We start from the raw sequence: 17,742 nt of genomic DNA, 5'->3' as shown, positions 1-17,742 counted from the left end.
TCTAAATGTGGAGGGAAAAAAACGGAGGACCCGGAGAAAAATCGAACGCAACCACGGGGAGAGAGAAAACACACAAACTCCAATGGAACCCACGACCTCCTGTATACCAGGTGAGGTAGTTAACATCTCGCCACCGTGGCGCCCTTCAGGCCTGGCGCATTGGGTTACCTGGCCTCCCCTGGCCTGCCACGCTTTTTCCTGGTCTCTGAGGTCTCGGGGCTTGGATCCCAAATTAGGGGTGCACCAGAGGTCGCAAACGGGTTTTGATTCCTTACCCGTACCCGTACCCGGCGCACCTGGGTCGCAAACGGGTACCCGTACCCGGCCGGGTATTGGTACCCGTACGCTACCCGTACCCTACCCGAAATGAGTGACAAACGGTTACTCACCGGTGACTCACGGCCTACCCGTACCCGGCCGCACCAGGGTCGCAAACGGCTACCCATACCCGGCCGGGTACGGGTAGCCGGGTATCGGGTAGGGTACGGGTATCGGGTACCCGCTTGCGACCTCTGGGGTGCACCCACGAAGGCGCGACGCACTCGACACGGGGTCGGGAACCTGCGGCTCATGAAGGAACTGCTTCAGTCTTGATTTGAAGCTTTCGTGACTGCAGGAATCCATCCTCTTTGGTTCTTTCGGTAAATACTCTTTGGTTGTTTCGGTAAAGTCACGTAGGTAAAAATATAAAATAAATGAAAAAATAAATGAAAAAACAACTAAATTAAATCACGATTTCATTTAGTTGTTTTTTGAATCACGATTTAATTTAGTTGTTTTTTGAATCACGATTTAATTTAGTTGTTTTTTCATTTATTTACCGAAAAAACCAAAGAGTATGAATCCTTGCAGTCACGAAAATCTTTCGGTAAAGTCACGTATTTTATATCTACGTGACTTTACCGAAAGAGCCAGAGTAAGCAACTGCTTCTTCACGTTACGCACATGTATTGCGGCTCTTGAAATATTGATGTTTTTTGTTGTTGTTACCGAATTCTCAAAGAAAATCTCTTTTTATTATTTCGCTTGGCGACCTCGTGCTCTCGCCTCTTTAAGTCCCCTTGTTTCCTTAGGGCCCAGGTGGCCCCCAGGGCAGCCCTTGGCCTGTGCCGTGTTGTTCTGTGCCGACATCGTGCTGGCTGACAGACGGTGACGTGGACTCGTGTGTGTGTGTGGGGGGAGGCACGGCCCTGATAAGCCAGCAGACGCTACAGTTTTACTGCTCTATAAACTCGCAATGATGGCACACAGACTCAGCTCTGTCGAGACACAATGCAGCTCCTGTTTGTAGGGTTTTTGTTGTTCTACGCGGGTTTTAAGCGAGATTAACAAACACGTTTTAACAAACGCCGTCCCAAACTAAGCAAGCATTCGCTCCGGTTAAAGAGTTCAATATATTACCACACTCCGCTGCATAATGTACATGGCTTCATGATCATCAGCCGCGGTTAATCCACTGCTGAATGAATGTGCTGCCAGGCCCGTCGTGCCCCCAGCCATCACCTCCCGTGCCCCCCCCCTCCACCCCCACGGGCCCCCCGCGTGTGTTTGTGTTGCTGATTCCGTACGCGTGGGCTCCCGATCCCCGCTTGACTCGTTCCTTCTGGCTGAGTGGACCCGGTGGGAGGTCGGCGCAGGGATGGGAGGGAATGTTCCTTGATGAACGCTTTTTTTTGTTGCCAGCAAGTTAAATGCCGTACGAACAGGCGTCAAGGTTTTGCGAAGGGGGATTGAGCGAAACGGCGTAATTAAAGCAACACATGCATTTTGTATTTCCTGACAATCATAAAATAACAAAAGGCCTTATAATTATCAAGTTGTGTAAAGCGGGGATTATCCATTAGGCTGGCGTGTCGCTAAACGCTTTCCGGAGTGACGGCGGTGACGCAGCCAAGGCAGTGTTGTGCATTGGCCGTTTGCGTTGCGAAGGTTCGGGGTTCAAATCCAGCGGGCCGCCCTGATTAATGCTGCGACGCAGATATTAACCATAAACATTACCGCTGTACTACCGGTTTAACACGTAGGTTTTTCGACCAATATCCATGACAAAGAGGTTTGGTTTTGGGTTACATCGCGTAAAAATAAATGTTTCGTTAACCCACCACCACCACCCGACATAGCCAATTAGTAAGGTTTGTCACGTAAACAAAACATGCCAATTAGTTGATACTTGGGCACACCGGTGGTGTGTTGGAGAGCGCTGTGGGTTGGACAGTCGCAAGCGCCGTCTGCATCACTCGAAATGAACGTTAAAGATCCCCGTGACGTCATTCTCAAGGAGGGCCGTTTGTGTGCCGGGCGTCGCGGTCCAAATTTGCAGAATGGCTCAGCAAATAATTCGCTTGGGAGCTACATTGCAATAGTGGCCCCTCCTACTGAGAAAAAAACTGGGCAGGACCCTCCTGAAAAGAGAATGAGACACTATAAACTGGAAAAAAAACGTTTTTGTTTTAGCATGTAAGGCCCACTGACTTATATAGCTTTTTTTCAGAAGCGACCTGGCCACAAATGATAGACAGCCCAATGAAGTGGCTTATCACGTGGACGTTTATAGCAGCCAAATACTAGAAACGCGTGTTTACAAATGTGGAGGGAAAAAAAACGGAAGGCCCGGAGAAAAATCCGCACGACCACGTGGGGAAGAGAGACACGCAAACTCCAAATGTAGAGGCGTCAGGGTCGGGATCGAACCCATGACCTCCCGTAGACCGGGCGAGGTAGTTCACGTCTCGCCACCGAGACTCGGCGAGGACTTTCCTGGGAGAGCAGCGCCCGTCGTCATAATGTCACGCGGTGTCACTGTCGACATCGCCATTACCACGGCCACAATGATTGACTTTATCGCTCATTTGGATGGTTTCTTGTGGAACTGAAAGGCACGTGTGTCATGCAACGCCGTGGGTTGTAAAGTCGCGGCGCTTCGAAGACAACTTGTGTTGAGCGAACTGGAGTGCAAGGGACTTAACGGGGAATCTCTATGCGTTTTGGAAATACAGCAAATCACGTACGTGATAAAAAAAAATATATATATATACCGTGACATCATTCAGTTAGGGGCCATCCATTGAGTAGGTACGCAAAAATCTGTCAAAACTTTACCCCTCCCCCCCTCCCTGTACTCACGCGGACTTTTGACCCCCCCCCCCACCTGCGTACGTTCGCCTGACGCACCCCTCCTCCCCCCCCGAATCCTATAGAACGGCCGATATTTAATCGACGCAGAAACGATCAAGGATTAATAATATTCACGTGTTTAAGCAAACAGATCGTCCACCGCCGGACTATCTAACTCATTTGAAGGCCAATGTAGACAAATTATTATTATCGTAGCATTTGTGTTAACCCCCCCCCCTCTATGCGTACGTACTAAATGGATGGCCCTTTAGGGTCATGGGAAAACTCCACCCCCCCGCCCGCTAATATCGCCGCGATCCTCACACAGGGGCAAGCCGATGTCACCGACACGAGATGAGCTGACGCCGCTTCTTTAAAAGTGACATCACCTGCGTTAGCCCCTCTCGCTGCCATCCTTAGCCGCAGGTTTGCGTCTCACCTGGGGCTGTGATTGGACGGCGAGGAGGGCGATGGGGAGAGGAGCGAGGCGGCTGCTGGGATTGGGCCGTTTGAACGAACACACGCGGGGGCAGCTCACACCTGCGCCCACAGCGAGGGGAGGCTGGGTTGTGTCCTTGACACAGGAGTGTGTATGTGACTGTGTGTGTGTGACTGTGTGTGTGTGTCTGTGTGTGTCTGACTGTGTGTGTCTGTGTGTCTGTGTGTGTGTCTGTGTGTGTGTCTGTGTGTGTGTGTCTGTGTGTGTCTGTGTGTGTCTGTGTGTGTGTGTCTCTGTGTGTGTGTGTGTGTCTGTGTGTGTGTGTCTGTGTGACTGTGTCTGTGTGTGTGTCTATGTGACTGTGTCTGTGTGTGTGTCTGTGTGTGTGTCTGTATGTGTCTGACTGTGTGTGTCTGTGTGTGTGTGTGTGTCTGACTGTGTGTGTCTGTGTGTGTGTCTGTGTGTGTGTCTGTGTGTGTGTGTGTGTGTCTGTGTGTGTCTGTGTGTGTGTCTGTGTGTGTAACTGTGTGTGTGACTGTGTGTGTGTGTCTGTCTGTGGGGAGCGGTAGTGTAGTGGTTAGCGCACTGCGCTATGAACCCGGCGACCTGGGTTCGATTCCCGCTCACGGCCAACACCAAGTGACGATTATCTGAACCGGTCCTGGGCCTCCCCTAGGTCGACTCGGCCTCAAATGAGTACCTGGTGCGGTGTGTAAACATCGCCACTAGGGAGACAAAGGCGGCCGGGCGTGGCGCTGGCCACCCAACCCCTCGTGTACCGTTCCAGCCTTCATAGGTGCTCGCTAACACTTGCCCCTACAGTCTGTTAAGGCTATATGGGGGATATTTGTCTATCTTTGTTAACATTAGTACTGGACTGGGGGATACAAAGGCGGTCGGGCGTGGTGTTGACCATCTACCGCCTCCTGTGCTGTGCCTGCCTTCGTTCGGTGCTGGCTAATAGCGATACGGGGGTGTATATTTGTCTTTGGGGCCGTCCATAAATGACGTCATACGATTTTTGACCCCCCCCCCCTTAGTCACACGGCGTCAGAAAAAGTCAGACCCCCCTCAAATATGACGTCACGAAGCTCTGCCCCCCCCCCCCAAAAAAAATAAAACATGATTCAAATCGCTTTAAACTATTGTCATTGTAGTGCGTATTTAATGTGCCGCTGCACTCTGATGTAGGAGAAAACATTTATTAAAAAGTCTATTTAATTAAGTAAAACGTGTTGTCTATATTTAATTAAAGTTGCCCATTTTGATGTGACGTCACATTTCTCAACACCCCCCCCCTCGTCACACATCGTCACAAATGTCTAACCCCCCCCCTAGGTGCGTGACGTCATTTATGGACGGCCCCTTTGTTAGCACCTGCCCCAACAGTCTGCTGTAGGCTCTACGGGAAATCGTCGTCTTATTTGGAGGGGGTGTCTGTGTGTGTTTGCCCAACAGCGCGTTAAGGCTACACGGAGGATCTTTGTGTGTGTGTGGGGGTTGTGTAAGTGTGTGTGTGTGGGGGGAGCGGTGGTGCAGTGGTTAGCGCGCTGTGCGACGAACCCGGCGACCTGGGTTCGATTCCCGCTCACGGCCTCCCCTAGGTGTACTCAGCCTTAAATGAGTACCTGGTGCGGTGTGTAAAAGTCGCCACTGGGGAGACAAAGGCGGTCTCGGGCGTGATGCTGGCAACCCACCCCCTCGTGTGCCTTTCCAGCTTTCATAGGTGCTCGATAACAGCACTTGCCCCCTAAAGTCTGTTAAGGCTACACGGGGGGTCTTTGTATGTTGTGTGTGGTAGTGCAGTGGTTAATGCACGGCACTACTAACCCAGCGACCCGCTCACGGCCAACATCAGTGGTCAGCACCTGAACCGGTCCTGGGCCTACCCTAGGTCGACTCAGCCTTAAATGAGCGTGTAAAAATCAGCACCGGGGAGACAAAGGCGGCCGGGCGTGGTTCATAGGTGCTCGCTCATGGCACCTGCCCCACCAGTCTGGTAAAAAAAGGCTACACGGGAACCTTTTCCTTTGTGTGTGTGTGTGCTGCACTACGTTATACTGCTGCCTGCACGTGTGGGGAGCGGTGGTGTAGCGGTTAGCGGCGACCAAAGTTCGATTCCCGCTCACGGCCAACAACAGTGACGATTATCTGAACCGGTCCTGGGCCTCCCCTAGGTCGACTCAGACTCAAACTCGAATGAGTACTGTACCAGGTGCGGTGCGTAAAAACATCGCCACTGGGGAGACAAAGGCGGTCGGGCGTGGTGCTGGCCACCCACCCCCTCGTGTACCGTTCTGGCCTTCATAGGTGCTCGCTCACAGCACTTGCCCCTACAGTCTGCTAAGGCTATACGGGGGATCTTTGTCTTTGTGTGCGTGACGCCACTGCCACGCCGCCTCGTTTGTTATTCCGCTCTCGTCGTCCGTGCCGTGCGCTGCTGCTGCCGCCGTATTATTATTATACCACGCCGGCCTTGGTGGTGGTGGTGATGGTCCCTCCCTGCCCCCCACCCTCGCCCCCCCCCCCTGCTGCCCCCCCTCGCCTGCCCTCCCTGCTGCCCCCTCCCTGCCCCCCCCTGCTGTCCCCCGTGCCCCCCCTTCCCCCTCCATCCTCCCTGCCCCCCCTCGCCTGCTCAACCCCCGCCCCCCCTCCCCACTCTCCCCTGCCCACCCCCCCTTGCCCCCCTCTTGCCCCCCACCCCATCTCCACCCCTCATCAGCGAGGCCGGCAATGAAGAAGTGGGAGCTGCATGTTAAACATCGCTGCTCGGAGCGCGGCACACCCGGTGCCCTGCTCGTCAGCTATAGCCTTGCACACCGTCACGTGACGGCCTCAACGTGCACCTAGCCTGGCGCAAGCTCTGTGGGACATCACGGCCACGTAGTGGAGAATGGCGCTTTTTGTGTGCATGGGCGTTGGGGGGGGGGGGTAGTTGTAGTGGTTAGCGCACTGCACAACGAACCCGGAGACACGAATTCGATTTCTGCTCCTGGCCAACATCAGTGGTGAATATCTGAACCGGTGCTGGGCCTCCATGAGGTCGGCTCGGCCTCGTGTGAGCATCTGGCGTGGTGTGCAAACATCAGCACTGAGGAGAGACAAAGGTGGTTGGGCGTGGTGCCAGCCACTCCGTACTCTCATAGGTGCACTCGGTCGGGCCTTGTAGGTGCTCGCTAAGAAGTACTTACGCCAACAGTTTGTGTAGGCTGTACGGGGGATCTTTGTGTGTGCGTGCGTGGTGCATGCATTGATAGCCGTGCTCGCTAGAATTGTTTGACTTGATTTGGCCGCCATCGTGAGCTTCGCTCATCTCAGCCAATCAACGACCTCGCCGGACATTGCCATGGCATCCCAGCAGCGGGTTTCACATGTCCTATGCCCTTCCCTGTCTCCTCTCCTCTCTCCCATCTCTCTGCTGCTCCCTCTCCTGCCCCCTCTTCCCGGTCTCATGTCCCCTCCACTCTCCCCTTCCCCGTCTCTTCTCTCCTTGTCCCCTCCTGTCCTCTCTGCCCTGTACCCTATCCTCTCTCCTGACCCCACGTCTGCCCGCTGAGCCGCTCGGTTCTGCCTGCCGTGTCGCGTATGGCTTGACGGTCGGTAAGACTGACCACCCGTGGCTGCCCTTGCCCCGCTGTGTTCGCGGGGTCGCTGTGGCTGTGTTTCTACGTGTGTGTGTGCGTGTGCACGTTGCCCTATGTGTGCGTGTCCGTGTGCTCCTGGCACGAGCCCTGCTGTCCAGCACTTAGTGGTGGCGAATGGCAGCTGTTTTTGTTGCTGTATGTATGTTGAAATTCATTCGCACCGTACGCAGCCAACCGTGCAAATCGGAGGAGCTGTCGTTGTTGTAGGCTAACTGTGTCACTTCCTGGCCGCGTTCCTTGCACCGTCAACTTTTGCCCACATCCCGTTCATCCCCAACGATGAACCTCGTGCCGCTAACTGCGCGCCCTGTGCACCTGCGTACCGTAACGCAACGTACCGCCGTTAACTGTGCGCTCTGTGCCCCCCCCTCCCGCAGACGGCGTGCACAGCGTGAGCGCGCAGTGTGTGCTGCGCGTCGCCATCATCACAGACGACATGCTCACCAACAGCATCACCGTGCGGCTGGAGAACATGTCGCAGGAGCGCTTCCTCTCGCCACTGCTCAGCCTTTTCCTGGACGGCGTGTCGGCCGTGCTGTCCACGCCCAAGGACGACATCTTCGTGTTCAACGTGCAGAACGACACGGACGTGCGCGCCACGCGCATCCTCAACGTCAGCTTCTCGGCGCTGCTGCCGGGCGGCGGGCACGGCCAGTACTTCTCGTCGGAGGAGCTGCAGGAGCAGGTGTACCTCAACCGCTCGCTGCTCGCGCGCATCCTCGACCAGCGCGTGCTGCCCTTCGACGACAACATCTGCCTGCGCGAGCCGTGTGAGAACTACATGAAGTGCGTGTCGGTGCAGCGCTTCGACAGCTCGGCGCCGTTCATCTCGTCCAGCACCGTGCTGTTCCGCCCCATCCACCCGGTGCACGGCCTGCGCTGCCGCTGCCCGCCTGGCTTCACCGGCGACTACTGCGAGACCGAGATCAACCTGTGCTACTCCAACCCCTGCGGCAGCAATGGCAGCTGCCTGCGGCGGGAGGGCGGCTACACTTGCGTGTGCCAGGACGACTACACGGGTGAGCGAGCCGTTGGCGATGATCTGCCGGGTGCGTGAGGAATGTTGAGTTGCCGGCCGTCACACGTGGTCGTTGAGCTGTGGCCGCCGCGGTAATGCCGAGATCACCGTCTGAATGTATTGATGGTCACGCTGACCGCAACCATCACGCGTACCAGCCTTCTGACCGCCGACAACTTCATTCAATCACAATCCTCACCGTACCTACCAGCTTCAGCAGAACCACGACCATCATCATTACCACAACCCCCCCACTCACAATTGTCACTCATAGCTACAAACCACTTCCCTAACCTTTGTCCTACAACCTTCACCCTGAATACAATCCTAGGCCCTAACCACAACCCTCGCCTTGATACAATCCTAGGCCCTAACCACAACCTTCATCCTGGCTACACTCCTAGGCCCAAACCACAACCCTCACCTTCCTACAACCCCACCCACCCAATGACTGGATCACTGGGTGGGTGGGGGGGGTCGCTTGCCCTGACAGTCTTCGCGCCTCCCCATGATGATGCTCCTCAGCAGGACACGATCAGTTTGCGTGTGGTTTGGCTATTCCGTTGACCATGTTTCGTACTTTACTTCACATGGAGCTACTCACACGAGTAGAAGGTAATGGTGCAGCCTCTGCAATTGCTGGCTCACGCCACTGCTTGGCAGTAGGGCCTCTGGTACAGTGACCTCTAAAGCTGTATTTAGTCTACTCTTCCACGTTGACCAGACAGATGTGTTGGAAGAGGTGGCATAGCATTTTAGCAGTTATGATTTCTGTATGTGGCCAACCACATTGACTTATACGAGAACCATTATTTAATTGATTGGGGTTATCTCGTGATTCACTGATGTTGACTGTATAAAGAAACCATTTAGAAAGGTGCGATGAGAATATGTGGCTGCTATAAATTTCTACACGATAAGCCACTTTGCCGAGCTATTATTGGTGATGGCCAGTCGCTTCTGAATAAGAGCGATACAGCTCAGTGGGCCTCACCTGGTCAAATAAAACATAGTTCATAGTTTTAATCGGCACGGCTAAAGTTTTGCCACCTTAGGTGGCATGAGTTATTCATAAGGCGGTCACCGATACCCTCCAGTTCACATTCCAAGGCGGAGCGTGTCAGTGACCACCTATGAAAACCATATTTCACGTACATTGCAAAAGTCTAGTTTTCTGTCCTGGCCCATGAACCACCTCTGCTGATGTGGCTTCGTGCCTGCGTGTGTTTGAGCACATGAGGGTCGGTGTGTGTGTGTACACGTGCGTGTGATTGAGTGTACACTGCGCCCTCGTGTACATGCTATGGGTGTGGGAGTGTACACACACGCGCGTGTTGCGTGTGTGCTCCTCCGTGACCCCTGTGTGTGGATCCATGAATCTTGTGCGGACAGCTGCGTGCGCTGATCTGTAATTCCTTCACGGCAGCTGCATGGGATGGTCCCCGTGACCCCTCCACCCACGCACACACACACCTAATACGTACAAAGACAAAGATCTCCCGTATAGCCCTTTAGCAAACTTGGGGCAAGGGCTGTTAGCGAGCACCTATGTAGGCCGGCACAGCACACAATGTGGGCTGGGTGGCAAGCACCACGCCCGGCAGCCTTGGTCTCCCCATTGGATAATGTTTACACACTGCATTCGTTACTCATTTAAGGCTGAGTCGACCTAGGTGAGGCACAGGACCAGTTTAACCATTCGAATTTGGGCCGACGGGTTGGTAGCACAGAATGCTAGCCACTGCACGACTGCTCGCCATCAGACTTGCACACACACAGACAGACAGACGTGTGTATGTGTGTGAGCATGTGTGGGCACCTGTTCCACATGTCCACTACCTGTCGGAGCTGGGCGGAGGAGAGGATGTCAAGCCAGCTAAGCTGGCTAGCTCGGGTGTGTGGTGAGTTGTGGTGTGGTGAGAGAGAGAGAGAGAGACGTAGTGTGGTGAGTGTGTGTGTAGGGTATGGCAGCATGGTGCTGGCCTTCATAGGTGCGTATTCATAGCGCTTGCCCCAACAGTCTGTGAAGGCTATGGGGGTGGCCTTTGTCCTCTCGGAAAGTGTTTGGTGTGTGAGACATGAGGAAAGGGAGTAGCAGCGCAGCGTTTAATGCGCTGCGCTACGAACCTGGCGATCCGAGTTCGATTCCCGCTCACAGCCAACACCAGTGACGATTAGCTGAACCGGTCTTGGGTTTCCCCTAGGTCGACCGAGCCTCAAATGAGTACCTCAAACGGAGTGTAAACATAGCGACTGGGGAGACAAAGGCGGCCGGGCGTGGTGCTGGCCACCAACCCCTCGTTGTGCTGTGCCAGCCAGCCTTCATAGGTGCTGTTCGCTAACAGAACTTGCCCAAGCGGTCTGTTAAAGGCTATATGGGGGGTCTTTGTATTTGTTGTTGCGTGAGATAGTGAGTGAGTGAGTGTATGTTCATGTTTACATGGGTGATGATGACTGTTGGAGATGCCAATGTCAAAACAAAGGCCTGTGTAGGAGTGCAGGGGTCAGAGGTCATGAGGCAGGTGGGGCAAGGGTTTGGGTTAATTTAAGTGTTAGAGCCAGATTTGGTTTGGAGTAGTGTTAGGGTGACATTTGGTGTTTGGTTGAGGCTAAGTTATTAGTGTTGGGGTTCTGGTTAGGGTTAGTGTTGGGGTTAGGGTGAATGTTGGGGTTAGGGTTGGTATTGGGGTTCGGGTTAGTATTGTGGCTACTGTGTTGTGGCTCATGTTAAGGTTGGGGTTACTGTGTTGGAGGCTACTGTGTTGGGGCTACGGATAGTGTTTGTTTTGGGGCTACTGTGTTCGGGCTAATATTGATATTGGGGCTACTTTTTTGGGGCTAGTGTTAGTGTTGGGGCTACTGTGTTGGTGTTGGGGATAGTGTGTTGGTGTTGGGGCTACTCTGCTTGGGGCTAGTGTGTTGGTGTTGGGGATAGTGTGTTGGTGTTGGGGCTACTCTGCTTGGGGCTAGTGTGTTGTCGTTGGGGACGCCCCTGTGTAGCCCCTGGCTCTCGTTCCCGATTGCTCTCCGATGGCGCCGTTTGTTTGCGCTGCGGTTTCTGCTCTTTAGCCCCTGGGAGAGCAACTCGCAATCGCGACGCGATATGGGCTCGGGCGCTCCTTCCGGCGCGGCGAGGGGACGTTTTCCCTGACTTCCCGGCGCTCCGAGACATGCGGTGGTCATGCTCCTGCGCCGTTAGACCCCCAACGGTGCGACGCTGGCGGACTGGTGGTGCAATCCAATCCGTGGAGGCGCCGCGAGCGGGGAAGAAGAGGAGAGAGTCCCTACGTGCTCCCAGGGGTTTGTTTAATGGGACCTGCGACGGCCATTATGATTTTGCCGTAATTGAATTCCTCTTCACTCGAGTCGAACGCGTTGAGCCGCCATCAGAGCACCTCGATGAAGCCCCCCCCCCTCCTCCTCCTCCTCGTGCTGGGGAGGAGGCGGCGGTGGTGTTGATCGTTCCGTGGCCTCGGCGCAAATTAAACGGCGTTCGAGTGATCTCTGCAGATTTTGGCTTCAATAAGATTACGGGGGGGGGGGGGGTGGTGCCGAGTGGCGGATCTCGACGTGAATCGCACGGCGAAGCGAAGAGGAAGAGAGAGGAGTGCGTGAGTCGGTGCCTGGGTCGGTAGACGTGGAGACAAGGAGAGGGTTGCGAGTGTGTGAATCATTAGATACACACAGAGGCAGAGGTATGTGTGTCTGTGCGTCATTAGACGTACACACGGAGGGGTTGTATGATACAACGGTTAGCGATATGGTTTATTGGAACATGCACAGCAGGCTTTCGCGAGCAATATGATTGATATTTGATTTCGGGGTCAGATGGCCACGTGAGTAAAATGTGTGTCGTACACCCTCCTCCACCCGACACAGTCATTTATCAAAGTTGTCACGTGATGTACACTCATTCCAATGTATTACCACTAATGCTGTTGGAGAGCGATCATGATGACCACGCTCCAGCAAGCTGTTGAAGCAGTAAAGACATTGGAACATTTGTTCATCACGTGACAACTTTATTAATTTGCTGTGCCGGGTGGAGGAGGGTGTACGACACACACTTAATTCATCCGGCGATCTCCAAAAATCTTAGGAACGATGTGATTGACTATTTTTGGACAAAAGCTCTTTACGCAGAGCCTCCCAGGGCGTTTGGGCCCTCGGCCAAATCAATCTGGCTCAACCAAGAAGCCGGCTCAAGCACAGCACGTTTAAAATGTTGATTTGAAAGGTTCGGTTGTTGCCAGCAGTGTCCGTGATGTGATTCGGGAGTAGTGTTGCCTCAGCAAGCAGAAGCCACGGCAGATTAAGGCTCTCCTCACACCGCTACCGCTGCGGCGAGGTGTTAACTATCTCGCCTGGTCTACAGGAGGTCGTGGATTCAATTCCGACCCTGACGCCTGCTGCTGCTGTATATTTGGAGTTTGCGTGTCTCTCTCTCCATCATCATCATCGCGGTGGCTAGGAGATGTTGACTACCTCGCCTGGTCTACAGGAGGTCGTGGATTCAATCCCGACCCTGACGCCTGCTGCTGCTGCTGTATATTTGGAGTTTGCGTGTCTCTCTCCCTGTGATCGTGTGGATTTTTCTCCGGGCCCTCCGGTTTTTCCCTCCACATTTAGAATCAACGTGCATTTAGAGTGTTTGGCTGCTATAAATTTCCACATCAGCCACTTCGTTCAGCTATCATTTGTGGCCAGGTCGCTTCTTAAAAAGATCGACACAGCTCAGGGGCCCTTACCTGGTAAAATTAAAATTGTTTAGTTTCTCGTTTAGTTTTATAGGAATTAGCGCCACGACCACCACCACCACCACGAGTTAAGCGTTCGTCTATCTCGGGGGGGGGGGGCAGCATGAGGCATCAGCAGTCGCTGTGAATGCGAAGGCCCGGGGACCACGGAGGGGCTTAGAATCCGTAAGCAGAATAACGCAACAAAATGTATCAATCCTAAATGTGAGAGAAAGGCAGTGCGGCGATTTAAGCCGCAGAGTAAATGCAACGCTGGGAATGAAGCGCGTGAGAGTCGATGTGCATCGGTCAACATCTACACACGGGTTGTGGGTGAGGAGACAGGGGCACGGGTTGTGGGTGAGGAGACAGGGCACGGGTTGTGAGTGAGGAGACAGGGGCACGGGTTGTGGGTGAGGAGACAGGGCACGGGTTGTGAGTGAGGAGACAGGGGCACGGGTTGTGGGTGAGGAGACAGGGGCACGGGTTGTGGGTGAGGAGACAGGGGCACGGGTTGTGAGTGAGGAGACAGGGGCACGGGTTGTGGGTGAGGAGACAGGGGCACGGGTTGTGGGTGAGGAGACAGGGGCACGGGCTGTGGGTGAGGAGACAGAGGCACGGGTTGTGGGTGAGGAGACAGAGTCACGGGTTGTGGGTGAGGAGACAGAGGCACGGGTTGTGAGTGAGGAGACAGAGGCACGGGTTGTGGGTGAGGAGACAGAGGCACGGGTTGTGGGTGAGGAGACAGAGTCACGGGTTGTGGGTGAGGAGACAGAGGCACGGGCTGTGAGTGAGGAGACAGAGGCACGGGTTGTGGGTGAGGAGACAGAGGCACGGGTTGTGAGTGAGGAGACAGGGTCACGGGTTGTGGGTGAGGAGACAGAGGCACGGGTTGTGAGTGAGGAGACAGAGGCACGGGTTGTGAGTGAGGAGACAGGGTCACGGGTTGTGGGTGAGGAGACAGAGGCACGGGTTGTGAGTGAGGAGACAGAGGCACGGGTTGTGGGTGAGGAGACAGGGGCACGGGTTGTGGGTGAGGAGACAGGGCACGGGCTGTGAGTGAGGAGACAGGGCACGGGTTGTGAGTGAGGAGACAGGGGCACGGGTTGTGGGTGAGGAGACAGGGGCACGGGTTGTGGGTGAGGAGACAGGGGCACGGGTTGTGAGTGAGGAGACAGGGCACGGGTTGTGAGTGAGGAGACAGGGGCACGGGTTGTGGGTGAGGAGACAGGGGCACGGGTTGTGGGTGAGGAGACAGGGCACGGGTTGTGGGTGAGGAGACAGAGGCACGGGCTGTGAGTGAGGAGACAGGGCACGGGTTGTGGGTGAGGAGACAGAGGCACGGGCTGTGGGTGAGGAGACAGGGTCACGGGTTGTGAGTGAGGAGACAGGGGCACGGGTTGTGGGTGAGGAGACAGGGGCACGGGTTGTGGGTGAGGAGACAGGGCACGGGTTGTGGGTGAGGAGACAGGGGCACGGGCTGTGAGTGAGGAGACAGGGGCACGGGCTGTGAGTGAGGAGACAGGGGCACGGGTTGTGGGTGAGGAGACAGGGGCACGGGTTGTGGGTGAGGAGACAGGGGCACGGGTTGTGGGTGAGGAGACAGGGGCACGGGTTGTGGGTGAGGAGACAGGGGCACGGGTTGTGGGTGAGGAGACAGGGCACGGGTTGTGGGTGAGGAGACAGGGTCTTGCACAGCCACCGGCTTGCACGCGCTCAGCGCGGCACAGTGCGGCGGTGACTGAAGCGGGGGGAAGAGGAGACGAGAGGAGGGGAGGAGAGGGGGGAGGCGAAGGGGGAGGGGAGGAGGGGGAGCGGGGGGAGGAGGGGGAGCGGGGGGAGGAGGAGAGGCGGGCGAGATGCGACAATCAACGACGATCCCCTCGGCACCGCACACCGCGGCACACCCGGCCCAGCGAGATGACCAATCGCGGTGGAGCGAGCACCGGCGTCTCCATGGCGACCCGTTAACGAAATGCGGGGAGGGCCGGGTGGTCGTGGGGGGGGCGGTGGGGGGGCGGTGGGGGGGGCGATGGTGGGGGTGGGGGGGGCGATGGTGGGGGTGGGGGGCGGTGGGGGTGGGGGGCGCGCAGTGATGGCTGATGCGGCCCTTTTGTGTGTTTTATTCATCTGCCGGGGTGTGGCGTTGCCGCTCGGAGTTACCTGGGAACGGGATTCACGCCCCCCGCCCACCACCACCACATCCACCACCACATCCACCACCACCACATACACCACCACCACATACACCACCACCACATCCACCACCACATCCACCACCACCACATCCACCACCACCACATCCACCACCACATCCACCACCACCACCACATCCACCACCACATCCACCCCCCCCCGGTTCTCACTTGGACTCGTCCGGACGAGTCGGCAGTGGGGGGAGGGATCCGATGTGCCGGTGGATCTCGCTGCTGCTGCTGCTCTCTTCCTCTCGAGCTCGGCCCCCTCGGGGGAGTCCCCTTCTCGTCGGCTGCCTCCTCCTCCTCCACCCACCCGCGGTGCGGTGCGGGGCGGTGTCGCCGGTTCCTCGCTGGCGGCGGAGGTGATCGCGGCCTCAGGGTCGAGACTCTCAATGCTGATGGTCACTGAGCCCACATTGCCCCACGCTGAGCATTACCGATTCTCACCGATTCTCACCGATTCTCACCGATCCTCACCCATCCACACTGAGCATTACTGATCCTCACTGATCCACACTGGACCTCACCGATCCTCACCAATCCTCACTGAGCATTACTGATCCTCGCAAATAATTATCAATTCTCACCAATCCTCACTGAGCATTACTGATCCTTGCAAATAATTATCAATTCTCACCAATCCTCACTGATCCACACTGAACATTCTCGATCCTCACCGATCCACTCCTAGTCACGTGTAGTGTACCGCCCAAACCTCCACTCCGCGTAGAGTAGCGGATCCAATGTTTTATAGGAATTAAAGGAGCTGGAAATGTTGAAACTGCCCCCCACACATTTATAGACCGGCCTCGAGCCCCCGTGTGGCCGCATGGGAACCACCGCCACTGCTGCTGCCCCTCTGACGCGCCTCTCGGCTTGTGTCGACGGAGCAAACGTAATTGCGGCACGGCTCCTAATGAACACCTCAGGGGGCCGGCGAGTGGGGGGGGGCATCACCGTTTCGCCGCTCGCTTGGGGCCAATCTCTGTACCCCCGCCGGCTACCGTGCCCGCTACGAGGGGGGCCCGTGCCCGCTACGAGAGGGGCCCGTGCCCGCTACGAGGGGAGCCCGTGCCCGCTACGAGGGGGGCCCGTGCGCGCTACGAGGGGGGCCCGTGCCCGCTACGAGCGGAGCCCGTGCCCGCTACGAGGGGGGCCCGTGCCCGCTACGAGGGGGGCCCGTGCCCGCTACGAGCGGGGCCCGTGCCCGCTACGAGGGGGGCCCGTGCCCTGGCGGCACAGCTCCCAGCGGGCACAGCCCCTGGCAGCGGCACTTGCCGCGCGTGTTCCTGCGCGGGGAGCGGTAGCGTAGTGGTTACTACCGTGCTTCCTTACGAACCCGGCGACCCGAGGTCGATTCCGCTCAAGGCCGACAACAGTGATCAATTGCTGTACCGGTCCTGGGCCTCGCCTTGGTCGACTCAGCCTCAAATGAGTACCTTGTGCGGTGAACATAACCACTGGGGAGACAAAGGCGGCCGGGCGTGGTGCTGGCCACTCGCTCCATCATGTGCCGCGCCGGCCTTCAAAGGTGCTCACTAACAGCACTTACCCCAAAAGTCTGTTAAGGCTACACGGGGGATCTTTGTCTTTGTCACTGTTTGACCTTGTCCCCTGACCTCCGACGAGCAGAGAGCCATTCACACTTCATGTGACGACCTGAAAGTGCACCTAGCCTGGCACAAGCGCTGTGGTGACATCACCTCCACTTGGTGGCGAATGGTGATGGTTACTGCTTTGTGTACGTGTATGTGTGCACCTGTGTGTGTTTTGTTCTTCTGTGTGTGTGTGTACAGCTGTGTGTGTTAGTTTGGAGCGGTAGTGTAGTGGTTAGTGCCCTGCTCTCCAAACCCGGCGTCCTGAGTTTGATTCCCGCTGAACCGGTCCTGAGCCTCCCCTAGGTAGACTCAGCCTCAAATGAGTACCTGGGGTGCGGTGTACACATCGCCACTTGGGAGACAAAGGCGGTCAGGCGTGGTGCTGGCCACCCACCCCCTTACGTGCCGTGCCGGCCTTCATAGGTGCTCGCTAACAGCACTTTCCCCAAAAGCATGTGGAGGCTATAGGAGGGAACTTTGCTGGTATGTATATATGTGTGTTGGTGTGTATGTATGCGTGTGTCTGTATATCTCGTGAGCAGTAGTGAAGCGGTTAGCGTGGTGCTCTACAAACCCGGCGACCCGAGTTCAATTCCCGTTCACGGGCAACACCAGTGACGATTATCTAAACCGGTTCCGGGCCTCCCCTAGGTCTACTCAGGCTGAAATGAGAACCTGGTGTGGTGTGTAAACATCGCCACTCGGGAGACAAATGTGGCCAGGCATGGCGCTGGCCACCCCATCGCGTGCCATCCCGGCCTTCACAGGTGCTCGCTAACAGCACCTGCCCCACAGTCTGTTAAGGCTATACAGGGAATATTTCTCTTTGCTTTTTGTCAATATACGTGTTTATGTATAGGTATGTGTGTGTGTTGGTATGTGTGTTGATGTATGTGTGGACGTGTGTTGGTGTGTATGTGTGTGTGTCGGTATGTGTGTATGTGAGTTTGTTCGGGCTCTGCGCTGTGATCCTCGTCATCTGGGTTCAATTCTGG

General features: G+C 55.9%; 1 protein-coding gene across 5 annotated transcripts in view; it reads left to right on the top strand.

Moving 5' to 3' along the window:
• Window positions 1–17,742, top strand: part of LOC144943636 (cadherin EGF LAG seven-pass G-type receptor 2-like) — a 123,920-nt gene that overhangs the window by 31,482 nt on the left and 74,696 nt on the right. For all 5 annotated transcript variants that reach the window (XM_078871287.1, XM_078871286.1, XM_078871288.1 and 2 more), the window contains exon 3: window positions 7,575–8,216. In XM_078871287.1, coding sequence (XP_078727413.1) covers window positions 7,575–8,216 — 642 coding nt within the window. The remainder of the gene's footprint in view (window positions 1–7,574; window positions 8,217–17,742) is intronic.

Source organism: Lampetra fluviatilis, chromosome 32 (assembly GCF_964198595.1).
Source record: "Lampetra fluviatilis chromosome 32, kcLamFluv1.1, whole genome shotgun sequence".
Lineage (NCBI taxonomy): Eukaryota > Metazoa > Chordata > Hyperoartia > Petromyzontiformes > Petromyzontidae > Lampetra > Lampetra fluviatilis.
Note: the sequence above shows the minus strand (reverse complement) of the source record. Positions and strands in the feature narration are given on the sequence as shown.